We start from the raw sequence: 21,519 nt of genomic DNA on the forward strand, positions 1-21,519 counted from the left end.
AGTAAAACTAAGTGCATGCTCTTCAACCGATTGCTGCCCGCACCATCCCGCCCGACTAGCATCCCTACCACGGACGGTTCTGACTTAAAATATGTGGACAACTATAAATACCTAGGTGTCTGGTTAGATTGTAAACTCTCCTTCCAGACTCACATTAAGCATCTCCAATCCAAAATTAAATCTACAATCGGCTTCCTATTTTGCAACAAAGCATCCTTCACTCATATTGCCAAAATTACCCTCATAAAACTGACTATCCTACTGATCCTTGACTTCGGCGATGTCATTTACAAAATAGCCTCCAACACTCTACTCAGCAAACTGGATGTAGTCTATCACAGTATCATCTGTTTTGTCACCAAAGCCCCATATACTACCCACCACTGCGACCTGTATGCTCTCGTTGGCTGGCCCTCACTACATATTTGTTGCCAAATCCACAGGCTCCAGGTCATCTATAAGTCTTTGCTAGGTAAAGCCCCATCTTATCTCAGCTCACTGGTCACCATAGCAACACCCAGCGCTCCAGCAGGTATATTACACTGGTCATCCCCAAAGCCAACTTACTTCGGCCACCTTTCCTTCCCATTCTCTGCGGCCAATGACTGGAACTAATTACAAAAATCACTGAAGCTGGAGTCTTATCTGCCTCTCTAACTTTAAGCATCAGCTGCCAGAGCAGCTTACCGATCACTGTACCTGTACACAGCCAATCTGTAAATATTACACCCAACTACCTCATCCCCATATTGTTACTTATCCTCTTGCTCTTTTTCAGCCCAGTATCTCTACTTGCACATCATCATCTGCACATCTATCACTCCAGTGTTAATGCTCAATTGTAATAATTTCGCTTCTATGGCCTATTTATTGCCTTACCTCCCTACTCTCCTACATTTGCACACACTGTATATACATTTTTCTATTGTGTTATTGACTGTACGTTTGTTTATGTGTAACTCTGTGTTGTTGTTTTTGTCGCACTACTTTGCTTTATCTTGCCCAGGTTGCAGTTGTAAATGAGAACTTGTTCTCAACTGGCCAAGCTGGTTAAATAAAAGTGAAATAAATTTAAAATAAAAAAATAAAAAATGCATGACAGGGGCCTACATTTGGACAAAGATGTATTTTGAATATCTATATATCACTACCTATGAAGTCAATGTATAACCGTTACACAAATAGCAGCTATGCATAATGTTTTGTATTTTTCTGCATGATGAGGATAATTATTAAATGTAGGTCCTGATGTGATATTTAAATGTACATTTTATTTAACTAGGCAAGTAATTTAAGAACAAATTCTTATTTACAATGAATGCCTTGTTCAGGGGCAGAACGACAGATTTTTACCTTGTCAGCTCCGGGATTCGATCCACCAAGCTTTCATACTGGTCCAACGCTCTAACCACTAGTCCCGCCCCAGCTATCAAAGCAGGGAATAAGTTTATGCAAATTATGATTGGTTATCTCAAATTTGAGCAAAAAATTTAAAAGTGTCAAACAAAACACATAAAACAATTTAATGTCAGAAAAGTCTTAAGTATTTTCATCAGATAAGAATTCCCTAAGAGAAGAATGGATTAGATATTGCTCATCACAGTAGAAAAGTAACACACAGTAACCTTTCTGATATACGTAATTTCGTCACCTGACGTGTTGCGTAATCAACCAGCGCTTGTTCCCCTTGCACAGTCTAGACAAGGTCGTAGCTAGCTAGCATTGCAAGGAGCCTCTCTCGCTAAAAAGATGATGTCCCTTGCCGCTCGTTCGGGGGTATTTTCTCCATACTTGCAGGCTACGAACTATGCAGTTGCTGGACCCCTCAAAGCCCTTATTCCAGGGGTGGTTGTAAAAGGAGAGAAAGTGTTGGTAGACACGAAGAAACCTTTCCTTACCCGCGAGTCCCTGAACGGTCAGAGTCCAAAGACTGGGCCTGCAGTATCAGTTAGCATAAATGGTAAGTAGCTAAGCTAGCAGTATCTCAGGGCTAATGTTAGTAATCGAGTTTTACTTGAGTCATTGTTGTATTTTACTAAAGTCCAATTGATATGCTGTAGAATCTGAGGATTGTTTCATAATTTAGCCTAGTGTTCATTAGCTCGCTAATGTTAGCTGTGTAGAGTGCATTGGCTGGAAGCGGCCTAGCCAACCGGCTAGTTAACTAGCTAACTGAGGTAGCTGACTGAGGTCAAGGCCAAACGGTTTGAACCAACAACCACAAACATGTTGGGTAGAAGTACAATTAATTTCACATATCGATTGGGTATAATAATATTTTTTAACAATTATCTAGTTAGTTAGCTAAGTAAGTGGGATGCCCATGATGAACGAGGCTAAGACATTTTAACTAGCAGGAGGAGCAGCACTGCAGTATGGGGCACAAAGACAGTACAGTTTGAAGATAGGCAGAAACTGCTTCTCCAATAGAAATCCCCGATCATGCTTATAGGCGATGCATTGTCGACGTTACCTTGCTAAACTCATGCGCAGAAATACGTCCATGTGTATAACACTTACCTCATTGACTTTGCAAACCCTTGCATGGTCTGTTTTGCAAGCGTTCCCGTAAGTCTCTCAATGTTGCGCCTCTGGGTTAAAGAAACTGTGACTGGAGTCTGGGGTCACAACCTGACTAGCTAACTAACTAAATAGCTAACTAGCTGCTACCTTTACTTATGTGTAGTAATGTCATATTTTGATCATTCTAGTTACAATACATTACATAACCCATAAAGGTGGGTCTTAGTGATGATAGTCAGCTGATTTCGACCCTACTATTACACTTGTCGACACTTAGCTACACTGGGGTCAGAACGCAATCATGGCTATATTAAGACGCCATGGAGCTGGCGTGCGATATGGGTCGGAAAGCTTACCTCTATGCAGGGATGGGATATGCAACTGCACTCCAAACGTTACCTTAATCCACACTGATAGATTGAGAAGGTTGAAATACTGCTTGTTTCCCCAGAAAACTGCCATTTTTGTCCTCATGCTAGCTAGCAGTAGCCACTGCAGCCAGTTTGCAGTCAACCTATCAGCTTATTTTGTTGTTCAACTTGATGTGGCATTCCATAATGGCTACTGCTAGCTAGCATGAGAACAAAACGGCAGTTTTCCGGGAAAATAAACAGTATTTCAAACCTATTCCTCCTCAGGAGACTGAAAAGATTTGGCATGGGTCCTTAGATCCTCAAAAGATTTTACAGCTGCACCATCGAGAGCATCCTGACGGATTGCATCACTGCCTGGTATGTCAACTGCTCGGCCTCCGACCACAAGGCACTACAGAGGGTAGTGTGTACGGCCCAGTACATCACCAGGGCCAAGCTTCCTGCCATCCAGGACCTCTATACCAGGCAGTAAGGCCCTAAAAATCATCAGACTCAAGCAACCCTAGTCATAGACTGTTCTCTCTGCTACCGCACAGCAGGCGGTACCAGAGCGCCAAGTCTAGGTCCAAGAGGTATCTACCCCCAAGCCATACGACTCCTGAACAGCTAATCAAATTGTTACCTAGACTATTTGCCCCCACGCTGCTACTCTCTGTTATCATCTATGCATTGCCACTTTAACAACCCTGCCTGCATTTACATAATTATCTTAATTACCTCGACACCGGTGCCCCTGCACATTGACACATTGACTCTGTACCGGTACCCCCTGTATACCCTGTATATAGATAGCCCCGCTATTTTTATTCACTGCTTCTCTTTAATTATTTATTTCTTATCTTTTTTCATAATTTAACCTGTAGTGACACCCCATCCCGTGAACGGGACCGTTGTCATCATCTGACACTAATTAGCATAACGCAACAGACATACATCTTCCTAGAAAATATTCCTATTCATGAAAATCACAAGTGAAATATATTGGAACACAGCTTAGCCTTTTGTTAATCACCCTGTCATCTCAGATTTTCAAAATATGCTTTACAGCCAATGCTAGACAAGCATTTGTGTAAGTTTATCATAGCCTAGCATAGCATTATGCCTTGCTAGCAGCAGGCAACCTTGTCACGGAAATCAGAAAAGCAATCAAATTAAATAGTTTACCTTTGAACTTCGGATGTTTTTACTCAGGAGACTTCCAGGTAGACAGCCAAAGTTCATTTTTTTCCCAAAATATTATTTTTGTAGGCGAAATAGCTCCGTTTGTTCTTCACGTTTGGCTGAGAAATCGCCCGGAAATTGCGGTCACCACAACGCCGAAAAATATTCAAAATTAGCTCCATAATATCAACAAACATGGCAAACGTTGTTTAGAATCCATCCTCAAGGTGTTTTTCTAATATTTATTCGATAATATATCCGTCGGGACAATTCGTTTTTCACTAGGACCGATTGGGGTAATGGCTACCTCTGTATTTTACGTGAGAATCTCTCTCGGAGCCACCATGTGGCCACTTACGCAATTTGGCCGCCTACGGCTATTCTTCAACAGACATGCGTAAAACTATGTCACAATGCTGTAGACACCTTGGGGAATACGTAGAAAGCGTAAGCTCGTTGATGGTACGGGGCGGCAGGGTAGCCTAGTGGTTAGAGTGGTGGACTAGTAACCGGAAGGTTGCGAGTTCAAACCCCCGAGCTGACAAGGTACAAATCTGTCGTTCTGCCCCTGAACAGGCAGTTAACCCACTGTTCCCAGGCCGTCATTGAAAATAAGAATTTGTTCTTAACTGACTTGCCTGGTTAAATAAAGGTTAAATAAAAAATAAATAAAAAACATTCACAGCTGAATAGGGAGTCATTGGACCGCAGCGCTTTCAAAACCTGGGGCACGTCCGGATTGGATTTTTCTCAGGCTTTCACCTGCAACATCAATTCTGTTATACTCACAGACAATATCTTTACAGTTTTGGAATCGTTAGTGTTTTCTATCCAAAGCTGTCAATTATATGCATATTCTAGCATCTTTTCCTGACAAAATATCCCGTTTGAAACGGGATTTTTATTTTTTTTCTCCAAAAATGAAAATACTGCCCCCTAACACCAAGAGGTTTTAAGAGTTTGTAAGTAAGCATTTCACTGTAATGTCTACACCTGTTGTATTCGGAGCATGTGACAAATAAAATTTGATTTGAGATGTATTGGTGTGGATTAAGGTGAAATTGAGTACAGTGGCATATCCCATCCATACAGTGTCGTAATGTAACCATGTTTGCATTCTGGCCCCAATGCAGCTCAGTGTAATGGTAGGGTCGGATTCTTGTGGCTAGAGTGAGGAGAGTTTTCTTGGTCACTAGTTTAACGTTACATTTTAGCAAGGGAGTTGGTAGCTAACATGTAGGTCACATATGTCAGAGTCAAGGCCCGCGGGCCACATCCGGCCCGCAAGAAGGTTTTTTACGGCCCCTGGGATGATCTTGATTTATTATTAGAACCGGCCCGCAGCAAGCCGGCAGCCCGCAGATCTTTTACACGCACCAATACTACATTTCCCACAATGCAAAGGTGACGCACCGAGCAGTAGGCTGCTTCATTTCAATATTTATTGGCACAGCAGTCGTCAGCATCACAGTAAAATTAACTTTCAGATACCCATCAAAAATGGCAAAACGGAAGGTGGATACTGAGAACCGGGGGTTTCAAACAAGGTGGGAGTCGGAGTATATGTTCACGAAGGTAGCTGGAAAACCTGTGTGTCTTCTGTGTGGAGAAAGTGTGGCGGTACTGAAAGAGTATAATCTGAGACGACATTATGAAACGAAACACGCGGACAAAAACAAGAATATGGACATGGAACAAAGGCTACAAAAGGCAGAGGAATTAAAACGAGGCCTCAAATCTCGACAGGCTCTGTTCAAAAAAGCCAAATCACAAGGCCAGGCTGCTGTCAAGGCCAGTTTTATTTTGGCAGAAGAGATCGCTAAATCAGCCCGGCCATTTACGGAGGGGGATTTCATCAAAAACTGCATGATTAAAGTTTGTGACGAAGTTTGCCCAGAAAAAAGGCAACTCTTTTTAAATGTGAGTCTGAGCAGAAACACCATTGCCGAGAGAGTAGACCAGTTGTCCATCAATCTAAAAGAGCAGCTTGTGAAAAAGGGAAAAGATTTTATTGCATATTCCTTGGCTGTGGATGAGAGCACCGACATTTCTGACATTGCCCAGTTGTCAATTTTCATCCGCGGAGTGGACTCCAGCCTAAGCGTGACAGAGGAGTTTTTGGCTTTACGTCCTATGCATGGCACAACTACGGGGCATGATTTGTATGAAGAGGTGTCAAGATGTGTAAATGAGATGGAGCTGCCTTGGGAAAAACTCGTGGGTTTGACAACCGACGGAGCACCTGCGATGTGTGGACACAGGAGCGGACTGGTGGCGAAGATACGGGAAAAGATGCAAGAGGAAAACGCGACAGGTGAGCTGACAGCTTATCATTGTATCATACACCAGGAAGCGTTGTGCGGTAAAGCCTTGAAAATGGAGCATGTAATGAGCATCATCACGCGCACAGTTAACTTTATCAGAGCCAAAGGTTTGAATCACCGCCAGTTCAAGGCATTTCTGACGGAGTTAGAAACGGAGCATGGTGATTTGCCTTATCACACAGAGGTGCGATGGCTAAGCCAGGGAAAGGTGCTTCAAAGATGTTTCGAGCTTCGTGAGGAGATTTGTCTATTCTTGGACAGCAAAGGGAAAGACACAACACAACTCCGAGACTAAATGTTTCTGTGTGAAATGGCTTTTCTGTGTGACATTACGAGTCATCTGAATGCAATAAACTTGCAGCTGCAGGGTCGGGATCGTGTCATCTCTGATATGTACAGTACAGTGAAGGCATTTAAAACCAAACTGACTCTGTGGGAGACGCAGATGCGGAAAGAAAATTTGAGCCACTTTCCCAGCTGCCAGACCATGAAAGAGAAGCTCTCTACCAGTGCGTTCCCGAGCACACAGTTGGCTGATAAAATAGGTATGCTTACCACTGACTTTCGACGCCGATTTGCTGACTTTGAAGCACAAAAAAGCAGGTTGGAACTGCTCGGTAACCCATTTGCTGTTGACGTGGAAAGCTCACCACCAAACCTCCAAATGGAGTTGATTGACCTCCAATGCAATGATGCACTGAGGGAAAAATATGCGGCAGTGGGTGCTGCGGAGTTTGCCCGTTTCCTCCCCGGCACAATGCCCCAGCTGCGCATCCAGGCTGCTCAAACGTTGTCTATGTTTGGCAGCACATACCTGTGTGAACAACTGTTTTCTTTGATGAACCTGAACAAAACATCACACAGAAGTCGACTTACTGCTGAACACCTCCACTCAATTCTGAGGATTTCTTCAGCTCAGAGCCTTACCCCGAACATTGATGAACTTGTGGAAAAGATGGGACACCACCAAGTATCACCCTCAACCTCAAACAAGTGAACATTACTGTGCAATCACATATTTAGAGTTTTTACTCAGTTCAAGTTTAAAAGTTAAAATTTAATATTTGTTTTCACTGCATGTTACTTCTCCTTAAACAAAGTGTTGTTTTTGATTAATAGATTTTTGCACTTTATTTTTTTGTATTTCAATCCAATTATATTTTAAAAATATTTCAGTTGAGTGGATGATAGAAAATTGCTATTATTGTTTTTTCTTTGAAGTAAATTTAGCCCACTTTTGCTAAAATAGAAAATATAGTCTACTGATGGTGCCTTGAATACCGGTTTCTTTCATTTAATGTTCATGTTATGGGGATATTTATATAAAGGAAATTTGTCTTTTGTGTCTGTTGAAAATTAAAGATTACTGACAGAGCCATAAGAAAATATTGCTTTATTTATCTGATCATATTGTAATATATTTGTTAGGTTTTCAGTAGGTTCAATTAGGTTCACTAGACTATATGCGTCATTTAAAAATTTTTCAATGAACATTCGAACAGTCCGGCCCTCGTCTTGTAGCTGATTTTTTTATTTGGCCCTCCGTCCATTTGACTTTGACACCCCTGATGTAGGTCAAGGGTGTGTTCATTAGGCAGATTTTGTTGCAAAATGTTTTATAACAAAACAAGGGGTTATATTGGACAAATTCAGGAAGGTAATCATTGCGTTTCATCCGTTTGATTCTTAAACGGTTTTCCATTGCAAGACATAATGAATACTCCTCAGCTAATGGGCTAGCTAACTATTAGAAAGCTTGCTAGCTAGCTACTTTGTATTTAAACTTTTACTTTCAAACAATCTGATCATTAATTTGCTATCTTACTAGCTATTGACTTGGATGCATCTGCTTCTATAATGTGCCCTCTGGTACTTTCCTATCACATGCCATTGTCTTTCTCTTAATACTGTTTTGATTGTTTATCTAATGGACTTGTTTTATTTTTCAGCAAAAGCTGCAGTCCGATTCGCTCACACTGACATCAAGGTGCCAGATTTCTCTGATTACCGTCGGCCTGAGTTGCTTGACCCCAAGAAATCTTCTCAGGAGAGCAGCGAGTCCAGGAAAACCTTCTCCTACCTTGTCACCGGGGCCACAGCCGTGGTTGGTGTCTACACAGCCAAGACCGTGGCCACACAGTTTATCTCTTCCATGAGTGCCTCAGCTGATGTCCTGGCCATGTCCAAGATCGAGGTCAAGCTGGGAGAGATCCCAGAGGGCAAGAATATGACCTTCAAGTGGAGGGGCAAGCCTCTGTTCATCCGCCACCGGTCTGAGAAAGAGATCGCCGCCGAGGAAGCTGTGGATATGGCTGAGCTACGTGACCCCCAGCACGACAAGGACCGCGTCGCCAACCCAAAATGGATCATTGTTATTGGCGTGTGCACCCACCTGGGCTGTGTACCCATCGCCAATGCTGGTGACTATGGTGGATACTACTGCCCCTGCCATGGCTCTCACTACGATGCCTCTGGCCGTATCAGGAAAGGCCCAGCCCCACTCAACCTTGAGGTGCCCTTCTATGAGTTCCCAGATGAGGACACAGTAATTGTAGGCTAAATTTTTGGACTGAGATCACAGATCAGTGTGTTTCTGTCTGGCTCATTATTCCATCCATTAGCAGGCACAACCTCTGTTTCAGGGTGGCATAAATTATTGTAAGTAATAAATGTACATTTTATCTGATTGAAAACCTCTCATGTTATTTATTTACCCAATCTCAGCTAAATCTTATATTGTACCAAAATACGACCTGGGTTGTAAATGAGTAGTGGGGTTTCTTTCGCCTTTCTTAACATGGAATAGCCTACTAACAATAATGATGTTTTAATAGTGCAGGTACAAGGGGATTGACCAAGACTTTGCTGCTCAATCAAAAACGTACACCTGCTTGCAGACAGTTGCCTACAATTGTGTCCGGAGGTGATTCTAAAGGGTTAATGTCATGAATGATGGCTTTACGTTCAGTTTCAGAGATATCCAAAATGGATATTGGATATTGTTGGGATGATTTAGAGTGCTAGGTTCAGTTGTTTAATGGCGATATTGATTTTCTAATCAATATCACTGTTTTGCTTTGGTGGTGGTCACACAGATTAACATTACACATTCTATACCAGAAAGAAAAGTGGTCAGTGGGTGCTGACAAGGGCATTGTTTAAATTGATGCTAATGCAACAGAACAGCCAGATTACACTTTTGTATTAATGAGCTATCCATCTGTATACAGAGTTATGTACAAATGCATGCTCATGTTAAGCTAATAAATGTTTCACAGAAAATCATATTCCTTTTGTGTGCTATTTACAGCTTTCAGCTCAGACTGGGTTGCAGGTGCAGTACACAGCAGCTTCTTGCCTCTATAGTCTGAATGTCATTTGAACATTTCTGATGCACCTGCTAAAGCAAACCTCAGATTTACGAGTACATTTCATTTAGCTGTCAGGCTGGGTTAATAACATGAACACTCGTTTGATTTTACATGCATGTCAAAACTACGGTCCAGTTTAAGAGAATCCTGCTGTCTGAGGTGGTCTCTTGACTGAGAGCTCTGGTGATTAGGAGGGAAATGGCTGCCAACCCGCCTGGCATTCCCACGCTTCATTGACTAATAACTAGCTAATAATAAAGTGTTTTTGTCTTTCTCTCCGGGGTCACAGAGACAAGCAATGCATAACTGCCTGTGTGTATATTTATTTTATCCCAATGGATTCCTTACAATACGTGTTTAGTAAATAGGATTGACAAGACCTGTTACTGTTTCGGGTCAGCCTTGAAGAAATGTCCCACTTGGAATTCCACAAAGTCTCATAACTACACATGATATTGGTTGTAAATTGCTTTGTGCTGTATATTGTCCAATGAAACAGGTTTTGTGCGTGATATTGACACAGAATTCCCCACTGGCATTCATGCAGCTGATTGGTTGGTAAAACATATGTTAGGGAGAAGGCTATATCAAATTTGTCAGAATTCCAAATGAGTAATGTTGCTGGATGTTGTGCTCTCGAAAGCGGCCACATTGCTGGGAGAGCTTCTTGACAACCTTTTCACGTAATATAAGTAGAGGCCTCTAACCAATGCCTTATTTTATTTTTAGCTGATTTCCCTGTATTTTGACAGACGCCTGACATGTCTTTAGGTCAACATTGCATATTCTCCTGGGTGGAGCTACAAGGCTGAAAGGATCAGAGGAGAATAAATAATTGCTCCCAGCCAAGCCAACTTGTAGAATGCACTTTATTTACATATCATGTATATTAATTAGTACAATAATGGAACATCTATTTTTAGGCCTATTTTATAGAGAAAATAAGCAACTGCTGAAGCTTTTCAGATAGCGTTCCCTGTCAACTGAAAAAAAGAATTCCTCTGCACAATAAGGTTTCAGATGACTTTTACTTATTCTTAAACTTCACACTGTTGTATGGATGGTTTAATTATCTAATGGCTTTCGCCACAGTACAACCCCCTCACTCTGCCTTGCTGCCTGGAGTGACCTCTGTTCCTGGTAGTCTGACACGCCACCTGCCCGGCCAGACACAGGCTTGCTCACTGGTGCCATGTCAACTCTGCCTGCCAGATGCGCCTTTGCCCTTCAGGTGTGATTGATATATGATTATATCACCAGGGATGTCAGGACACCATGTCACTCTTGACATTTGAAAGCTGGATTCCCTGGTCCTGCTGTGGCACTCGCTACTTCCAAAAATGTTGAATACAACAGTGAAATGCCTACTTACAAGCCCTTAACTAACAATGTACTTTTAAGAAAAATGTGATAAATAAAGCAAAATACAATAAAAATAACAAATGATTAAAGAGCAGCAGTAAAATAACAGTAGCGAGGCTATAAAGCATGTCTGTGTAATGCTCTCTAATGCACCTTTTTATATAATGGAACTCCTGCTTGTGTATGGACTGCTGATCTGAAGGGCTGTCATGCTACCTCATTCAGCTGAACACTTGCATTCTCAAAGCTATTCTAGGGAACACGTAAGATTCTGGCTAGGATAATTATATTCGGCCTGTTTCAGATCCATGTAAAACAAAGGAGGTAATATACTGTTGGTATATTACTTTGCAAGTCCCTTTTTTGCAGACTACTTTGAATTCATCTCTTCAAAGCTGCATGGTGTAAGCATCTAATGTAGCATTTGTCTGAAAACTAAGATGCTGGAGCAGTCATCTTGAAAGAGTGAATAGGGTATCTTGCCTTTCTTCACTGACGATGGAAGCAGAAAAATGTAACAATTAGCTGCAAACTCTGATTTACTCTCCCTCAATCTGATGTGTCAAATTAACATATTAATCCTCTACTTGTCTCTAGGGTGATCAGATTATGATGAAAGATTTATTAGGATCTTGTGATTCATTTGAACTTGTTTTGCATTACTTTGCATAGTGATAAGGAGTTTCACCATAGAAAATAGCTGGTAATTAATTTTTTCAAACTTCATTAAATCTGTATTTTAACGTTTCATTGTCGTGTCATCTCGGGCTTTGTCTCTCAGTGAATCAAAATGTTTTAATTGTATTTTGAGTGATTAACTTCATTCTTCAACTATTTTCACTGGATCCTGGTGGCAGTTTGCAACATATTTCAGACCTTGGGCAGCCTGCTACTCTGCTACTTTGTCTGTGTTCTACTTTTTGTTCCTCTTACTAGCGGAATATGCTCAGATGGTGCCACCGGTTCCTGTTGCTTGTCTACAGGCCTAGGGCAATGAGGGGTACTACCCTTTACCTGCAGCCAGGCAGCGATCAGGCCTTCCGCCCTGGCTCGGCCACCGTGCTCTGCCTCCGCTGGAAACTTGGCACTGCCATCCTTGCTCTCATCCCAGTCACAGCTCTTTTCATGACCCAACAATGGTGGAATGACCTTTCCTCTACACAGTCATGACAGCTGAGTTGATGTCCATCTTCCCATCACAGACTGAACACTCACCTCTTCAGACAGTAAGCTACATTCAATGTCTCTGCTACTTTTGACCCGTCTCTCAAATTGTGGTCATGCACTCATTCACATGTGATGTACCACTACCGAAGTACAAAAAATACAAGGGAAATGCCTGGTTCCTTTAACTTACCAAGACACTGAATGCAATGAATATTATAAGTGTGTGCGTGCGTATGGGCGCTTGTGTGTGATATATCTGTGGGGGGAAGTGTAGAAAATGTGCAATTGTTCACTCACTCTAGAAAAAAAAGCCTCACCAATCTGAATGAATGAGTGTAAATTGAGACATCACATAGAAACTGTCAGATCATTAGAGGAAATTGATCTCCTCTTTTCAGCTAACTCTGCCATGTTGGTTGCAGCTGGAGTTTCATAAAGCGACTGTGCCGGCGCCCGGCGGTACACGGTGCCACAAATTGAGATGAAAATGATTCTCCGGTGAGAACGGAACGCATGGGGAGCTGTCGTGTCGGGACGGGATAATAAAGCCTAATATAAGTTTATTTTTCCTCCTCATGCACTAAACCCTTTTATGCTCTCACAAGCGGCTGCTGATCTGCGGGTGTAAATGGCCTCATTAATCCCGTCAGTCAACAACAACAGCAACAACTGAATCCTCTCAGTGTGCAGAAGTGGGGAACTGCTCCGGGTCACACACAGGGGCACAGCGGCGTTGAATGAGCAATCACTGTCCTCTATCATTTAGTTCTCTTAGGGAAAAAGAAGTACTGCTCTTTGAGTGATGGGGACGTGACTCTCAGCAGGACTCTTAATGTAGTTTATATCAGTGTAACACTTCTTTGAACTCATCGCAGTTGGCATTTCCAATTAACTGCTTCTGCCATGGAGTATATAACCTACTTTTCTCCTCGGCCCATAAACAACGTATTCAGTTAATGTATTTTAAGAAGTTTGCACTAAATCTTACGATTGTAAACATTGGAACGGAATGGTGACACATTGAAGGTTTGCCAAAGGAGTTCAGAAGGACCACTGTCCATGGTTCTTGCTGCTGAGCTGTTCATGGTGCTGTCTGTGACTGTTGGTGTGGAGCTGTCCATGGGACTTGACACAGGACCCACCATGTGCTCTTTGAATTCTGAATGATCCCTTGTTGTGGGTGTTAGCCAGATGGCGCCGACAGAGATGGACGCCTCGCTTTGCATTCTTAGGAAACTATGCAGTATTTTGGTTTTTGATGTATTACATTGTTACCCCAGGAAATCTTAAGTATTATTATATACAGCCAGGAAGAACTATCGGATATAAGAGCAACGTCAACTTACCAACATTACGACCAGGAATACGACTTTCCCGGAGCGGATCCTCTATTTCGGACCACCACCCAGGACAATGGATCTGATCCCAGTAGGCAACCCAACACAATGGCGCCACAGAAGGGGCAGAAGGAGCGGTCTTCTGGTCTGACTCCGTAGACGGGCACATCGCTCACCACTCCCGAGTATACTATTCAACAATGTCTCTTGACAACAAGGTAGACGAAATTCGAGCAAGGGTTGCCTTCCAGAGAGACAGAGATTGTAACAATCTCTGTTTCACGGAAACATGGCTCACTCGGGATATGTTATCAGAGTCGGTACAGCCACCCGGTTTCTTCACGCATCGTGCCAACAGAAACAAACATCTCTCTGGTTAGAAGAAGGGCAGGGGTGTATGCCTTATAATTAACGACTCATGGTGTAATCATAGCAACATTTTGTTATCCTTTTGTTTACCTGACCTAGAATTCCTTACAATCAAATACCGACCGCATTTTCTACCAAGATAATTATTTTCGATTACACAGCCGTGTATATCGCCCCCCTCATATCACCTCCACCCTGCCTGATACCCTAGACCCACTCCAATTTTCCTACCGCCCCAATAGGTCCACAGATGACGCAATTGCATTCACACTGCCCTAACCCACCTGGACAAGAGGAATACCTATGTAAGAATGCTGTTCATTGACTACAGCTCAGCATTTAACACCATAGTACCCTCCAAACTTGTCATTAAGCTCGAGAGCCTGGGTCTCGACCTAGCCCTGTGCAACTGGGTCCTGGACTTTCTGACGGGCCGCCCCAGGTGGTGAGGGTAGGAAACATTATCTCCACCACGGTGATTCTCAACACTGGGGCCCCACAGAGGTGTGTTCTCAACCCTCTCCTGTACTCCCTGTTCACCCATGACTGCGTGGCCATGCACGCCTCCAACTCAATCATCAAGTTTGCAGATGACACTACAGTGGTAGGCTTGATTACCAACAACAATGAGACAGCCTACAGGGAGGATGTGAGGGTCCTCGGAGTGTGGTGTCAAGAAAATAACCTCTCACTCAACGTCAACAAAACAAAGGAGATGATCGTGGACTTCAGGAAACAGCACAGGGAGCACCCCCCTATCCACATAGACGGGACAGTAGTGGAAAGTTTTAAGTTCCTCGGCGTACACATCCTGGACAAACTGAAATGGTCCACCCACACAGACAGTGTGGGGAAGAAGACGCAACAGCGCCTCTTCAACCTCAGGAGGCTGAAAAAATGTGGCTTTTCACCTGAAAACACTCAAACTTTTTCAGATGCACAATCGAGAGCATCCTGTATCACTATCTGGTACAGCAACTGCTCCGCCCACAACCGTAAGGCTCTCCAGAGGGTAGTGCGGTCTGTTCAACACATCACCGGGGGGCAAACTACCTGCCCTCCAGGTCATCGACATCCCCCGATGTCGCAGGAAGGCCAAAAAGATCATCAAGGACAATAACCACCCAAGCCACTGCCTGTTCACCCCGCTATCATCCAGAAGGCAAGGTCAGTACAGGTGCAACAAAGCTGGGACTGAGAGACAGCTTCTATCTCAAGGCCATCAGACTGTTAAACAGCCATCCCTAAGATTGAGTGGCTGCTGCCAACACACTGACTCAAATCTCTAGCCTCTTTAATAATTAATAATTGGATGTAATACATGTATCACTAGTCACTTTAAACAATGCCACTTGATATCATGTTTACATAACCTACATTACTCAAGCATTTCGCTACATGTGTATTACCATGTGTATTTGACCAATAGAATTTTATTTGATATAGAATTGTTTTAATAAAGGCCAGTATTGCCAATGGAATAGTGCTTTTTCCTTTTTTAAAGTGTAGTTTTGCAAGCTAATTTCTTCCAAAAAGACAGAAAAGAATTCCAGTCCCACCATAAGCCTATTTCACGCAGATAAAATTAGCTCAGTCTCACAAATTACTCATCATACGAAATACATTTTAAAGCCTAACCCCCAACTCTAATTACCTGTCTCCATCTGCACCTTTGTTTAAGAAACTCAATATCTTCTCTATTTACAACATTAATGTGTGCCAACTATGCACATTCATCTACAAATACTCAGACCGCCCACACAGTTTACCAAAACCCTTCAATCGATTCTTCCAGGTTAATTCTGAAATCCATCTATATAACACAAGACACTGCGATAACCTTCACCCTCCCCACTGCGCGCACCTCACAGTCAATTCTCTCTCAGATACAGAGGTACCATTCTCTGGAATTATTTTCTTCACATTGCCAAAACATCATCATCACTCAACAACTTCAAGTGAAGACTTGGGGTCAGCCTGATGAACCAAACGACTCAGTAATCTCCTCCATACAGGCGATCTCTCATACGCTCATATGCACACATTTAAACCAAAAAAATATTGTTTGTTTTTCTCGTGATTACTGATCAATTCATTTATACATTCATAATCAGTTTTGTCACCTGTTTTATTTTTCTACTTATGTATTGTGTGTTGCTTTTCCTGTGGTGTGGTTTTCATATAAGCCCTCGGGGTTTCCAACCACGCCTGCACACCGTTTGTTTGTTGTTATCTGTATTGTTGTTTATCACATGTTTTCTTTGGTGCAAATCATTTAACTTGTTTCTAAGTTTCCATGTGGCATGGTATTATATCTAATATGCATCTCCAGGCAAAAGGCTATTACATTCCCATTCTTAACAATTCATTGAATTATTCAGAGGTGTTGAATTCGCTAAAATAAAAAAAATAAAACAATGTAATATTTAGTTTTCTATGAGACAATAGAAAATACGCTTTTTTTTAATGGAATTGTGATGCGTAAAATATTTTGCATCATTGAGCAAATTGAATGAAAGCACTTAATAATGGATACTACTTGCGTATCACTGGGCATGTTTCGCAAGAGGCAGTTATTCCTCTCCAACACGCACAACAAATGTCTCTAATGAAGTAACAGATTGCACCACCATCACTGATATGACAGTAAGCTATTCAACCCTCCTTCCTGCTAAGGAAGCTCAAACAACTATGGTTCCTTATACAGTGACTCCAGAATGTATTCACACCCCTTGACTTCATCTACATTTTGCTGTGTTACAGTCTGAATTTAAAATGGATTCAATTGAGATTTTTTTGGTCACTGGCCTACACATAATACCCCATAATGTCAAAGTGGAATTATGTTTTTAGAAATTTTTACAAATTAATTTAAAATGAAAAGCTGAAATGTCTTGGGTCAGAAACTATTCAAACCCTTTGTTATGGCATGCCTAAATAAGTTCAGGAGCATACTAAATTGTATGGACTCACTCTGTGTGCAATAATAGTGTTAAACATGATTTTTGAATGATTGCCTCATCTCTGTACACCACACATACAATTAATTATCTGTAAGGTTCCTCAGTCAAGCAGTGAATTTCAAACACAGATTCAACCACAAAGACTGGGGTTTTCCAATTGGTGAAGGGCACAGATTGATAGATGGGTGATTTTTTTTTAAAGCAGACACTGAATATCTCTTTGAGCATGGTGAAGTTATTAATTACACTTTGGATGGTGTAACACCCAGTCACTACAAAGATGCAGGTGTCCTTCCTTATTCAGTTGTCGGAGAGGAAGGAAACCGCTCTAGGTTTTCACCATGAGGCCAATGGTGACTTTTACTTGAGTTATAGAATTTAATGGCTGTGATAGATAACTGAGGATGGCTCAACAACATTGTAGTTACTCCACAATACTAACCTAATTGACATAGTGAAAAGAAGGAAGTCTGTACAGAATAAAATATCCAAAAACATGCATCCTGTTTGCAACAAGGAAATAAAGTAATACTGCAAAAAAAATTGTCAAAGCAATTAACTTTTTGTCCTGAATACAAAGTGTTATTTTTAGGGCAAATCCAATACAACACGTTACAGAGTACCATATCATGTTATGGGTATGCTTGTAATCGTTAAGGACTGGGGAGTTTTTCAAGATAAAAAATAAACGTAATGGAGCTAACCACAGGCAAAATCCAAGAGGAAAACCTGGTTCAGTCTGCTTTCCACCAGACACTGGGAGATTAATTCACCTTTCAGCAGGACAATAACCTAACACACAAGGCCAACTCTATCTACACTAGAGTCGCTTACCAAGAAGACAGTGAATGTTCCTTATTTGCCGAGTTACAGTTTGATCTGAAAATAGTTGTCTAGCAATGATCAACAGACAATTTGACAGAGTTTGAATGATTTGGAAAAGAACATAGGGCAAATGTAGCACAATACAGCTGTGGAAAGCTCTTAGAGACCTACCCAGAAAGACAGCTGTAATCACTGCCAAAGGTGATTCTAACATGTATTGACTCAGGGGGTTGAGTACTTTAAAATCAAGATACTGTATATTAGTGTTTTATTTTTCATTAGTATTTTGTGTAGATCATTGACCAAAAAAAAATACAATTAAATCCATTTGAATCTCACTTTGTAACATAACAAAATGTGGAAAAAGTCAAGGGGTTTGAATACTTTTCAGAAGGCACTGTAAATGGAAAATTTGCCCAAACTAACATGACCATAAACAAACTGCAATGAAAACTAATCTAGCCATAGATCTGTCATCTGAGGAAGTTTTGAATTGGCAGCCTTTTGTAATTCTATTAGCATTTTTGTGAGAGACAATTGCATGGTTGTAAAGCAGACAAGCTTGAGGACAGAGATATTCGTGGTTCAGAGATAGTGTTTCCTTCTCCATGTGGCCTTGTAGAAACGGATCACTAGGCTCGGGCCAACACTTTTCTGCTTCGATGCCAGTGACATGCTAAAACCTTCATGTCACTGGTCTCCCCCTTTGAGAAGGTGATCAATCACCCCAGCGAGGCGACAGGTGGGTGGATGAGACATACATGTACCTCTGCCCGCTGTCTGGGAGTCAGAGCAGCTGTGCTCTCATCTCGGAGGGAGCGGGGCACAGGACTGTCATATGGAGGATGAGGTGGGGAAGAGCCAGACAGATGCACAAGCTAGGGGTTAGCACATCTGCTATGGCAGCGGTGGCGTGGTCAAATATATTTTTTTCTGTATGGATGCTGGCAGAGGCAATCTGGTTGTGATGATTCACAGATTCATCATGGGGCAGCCTCTTCTGTTCAGTGGCTGCCTGGCTGTGCTGGTCAGGTGGTGTGTTTACAGATCTCAGGTACAGACTAGTGCAGCACATCATGGAAGACAAGCTGCAACATGGCCCATCTGTCATGAGAATGTCTTACCTGAATAGACATGTTTACTTTTGCTTAAATTTTATCTCAGTCATTTATGATGTTTTGTCTGAATTAACATATTGTAGAATTTGAGTAAAGTAGGCTTGGGGAAACGTTTTGGGGGACAGGCACGTCATTATATGTTTTATTACTTACTACCAACTAGAACATATGGTATATTATGCATTATAGGAATGTGTATTTAAGATTCCCAGATGGTACACACTGCATCCTTAGTAGGTAAAAATGCATCATATGTTTATTATTATGTGTTTTGTGTGTGACTAAATAGAGTAAAATGTCATTCCAAATGTATTTTCTTTTGTTATGCTTGCTACATACGCTACATAGTCATTTTAGAGACACTTGTTTTTGTGTTCAGTATTTTGTAGACTGTAATCACACACAGTTAGTTCCAAGAAATGGACCCGGATCAACTTCATTCATGAATTTTTCACAGAAGTTGTGGATTTTTTCTCTACGGGGCTCTTTTTCGACGCGTTGGGGTTTCTCTTAGCCTCCAACAAACTGCAGAGGGTGCAGAACAGGTTGAGTTAGGCTGCATTCCTCTGAGAGAGGTTGATGAGAAGTAGGTTCCACACCGCTTCTCAAAGAAACATATAAATATGTCACACTGTTGGACATTTTCTCATTTTCCACTTGCTTTCTTATGAAAAACTCCCTCTAACAGAAGCCTGAAGTCATGACCATTGGAAATAGATAAGACATGTACTGTATATCAGATATATATGCTGAATACCAAACCTGCTATGCTTAGCAATTTTCTCAGAGGGGGTATATATCTTATACAAGGACAACAATATATCTATTTACGAGCCTGGGATATTTCCTTCCATTCTGAGGCCTGTCATTTCTCCTCTGGTTTCTCCTCCCTCTCATCACTTTGGCTACACAGACTTAATTGGTAATCTAAATTAGCTCACAACTTTCCCCCGGCCCATATCTGCACTGCCCCGAGCATTCAGAGAACTCGCTCTCTTTTAATTATGCATGCTCGTTTCTGCAGTAATCATTAAACACTGATAAAACATCTGGATGATAAACGGAGGGTCTTTACCAAATCCAACTCGTGAATGCCCCCCTCATTGGTTTAACACATTGTTATGATCAATGTGTGTAGACTACTGTAATGCATTTATATTCCTTTTGTCAACATGATTGAATACAATGAGGAAACAAATAGAGTTTAGTTGGAGACACAGGTGAACAACAACCACATAAAATGTTTGCGTTGCTTAATCAGGAAGAGAGAGGAACTTCTACTGTATGATAGGGAAAACTGTAATGAACACGAGGGGAGACAGAGAGCTGGTTTCAAGTCAGGGCGCAGCAGGTGTTTAGGACCACAGGAGGAGGCAGGTAGCTGGGTCCAGGGGCAGGCAATAGGTAGATAACAGGAAATTCAAGGGGGTCTAAAAGGGCAACATTACAGGCAGGGTTAAGACTAGTAACGTAGTCCAGGAGATCAGGCAATAGGTAGATAACAGGAAATTCAATAGGCTAAAGTACAGGCAGGGAATAGGCTAAACTGTCATACACAGGAGGAGTCAATCACAGGCAAACCAGCACTCTGAAAGCCATGTGTCACAAAACAAACAATACCTCACAGTGATGGGTTGCAAAGAACTGAACTAAATAGTGTGTAATAATGGCATACAGGTGTGTGAACAGGTGATTAGAATCATGGTGATTGGGTTCTGGAGAGTGAGCTGCGTTCAGGGGATCTAGGTGTTTGAGAGTGTGAGCTGGAAAGTGAGCTGCGTTCAGGGAATCTACGTGTTTGAGGGTGTGAGGTGAAGCAGGCATTACAAAAACAAGTCTTACTACATTTGTTCCTCACTGCTCTATTACAATAACTAATTACACATGTGATCATCGCGCCTGTATGCAGTTTCTGTTTTCACATACAGAAACACACACACGCACACACACACCATGTCTGCCCTGTCCTGCCAGCTGTGTGAGGCTGTTGTTTTAACAGTAATAATTTGATTATATGTTCCTTGTGTCAGTAAATATAGTTATTAAAGAACATTAGCATATTCTAACAGGGACAGCCTGCTTAAACTCTCTTCTCTAGACCACTAGGTGAACCTGTCTGTCCATTTAGCAGCCATCTTCACAAGCACTCTGCATTCTTTCATAGGTGTGTTGACAGACCTTCAAATGTAATGTCCATTAAGGTAAATATTGTTATTAGCAAGGACAATAGCAATACATACAATCTACTAACTTTACTGTAGGTTATGTTTGTTAATCTGATGGCCTAATTTACTCTTCAAACAAGTGATTCAAATGACAATGTAAGTGCTAAGGACATTGTAATGCAACACTTATTTTGTGAATGAAAGTGGATCTCAGTTCCTGAAAAAACAAAACCAATGACAAAAAATATTTGTCAACATTCTATTTTCCCTTACGCTATGAAAAAAACGATAACTGTAATAAATTAGTTTTCATTTTAATGTATTGTTTAGTGTTGACCAGACTTCCATGTGAGACGAATGGACATTCAATTTGACATGAAGCTCCTTTTCATCTGTGTTGTCCAATCATAAGCATGCATAGCTTTACAGAATATTTAATTCAATTCTCTCATTGGCAGAA

General features: G+C 41.6%; 1 protein-coding gene across 1 annotated transcript; it reads left to right on the top strand.

Annotated features, from left to right (window-relative positions):
• Window positions 1-1,622: 1,622 nt before the first annotated feature.
• LOC110526261 (cytochrome b-c1 complex subunit Rieske, mitochondrial) lies at window positions 1,623-9,667 on the top strand. The gene is made up of 2 exons (XM_036980620.1): window positions 1,623-1,960; window positions 8,332-9,667. The coding sequence occupies exons 1-2, from the start codon at window positions 1,750-1,752 to the stop codon at window positions 8,940-8,942; spliced, it is 822 nt and encodes a 273-aa protein (XP_036836515.1). The 5' UTR covers window positions 1,623-1,749; the 3' UTR covers window positions 8,943-9,667.
• The last annotated feature ends 11,852 nt before the right edge of the window (window positions 9,668-21,519 follow it).

This window comes from Oncorhynchus mykiss, chromosome 6 (genome assembly GCF_013265735.2).
Source record: "Oncorhynchus mykiss isolate Arlee chromosome 6, USDA_OmykA_1.1, whole genome shotgun sequence".
In the NCBI taxonomy this organism is placed as follows: Eukaryota; Metazoa; Chordata; class Actinopteri; order Salmoniformes; family Salmonidae; genus Oncorhynchus; species Oncorhynchus mykiss.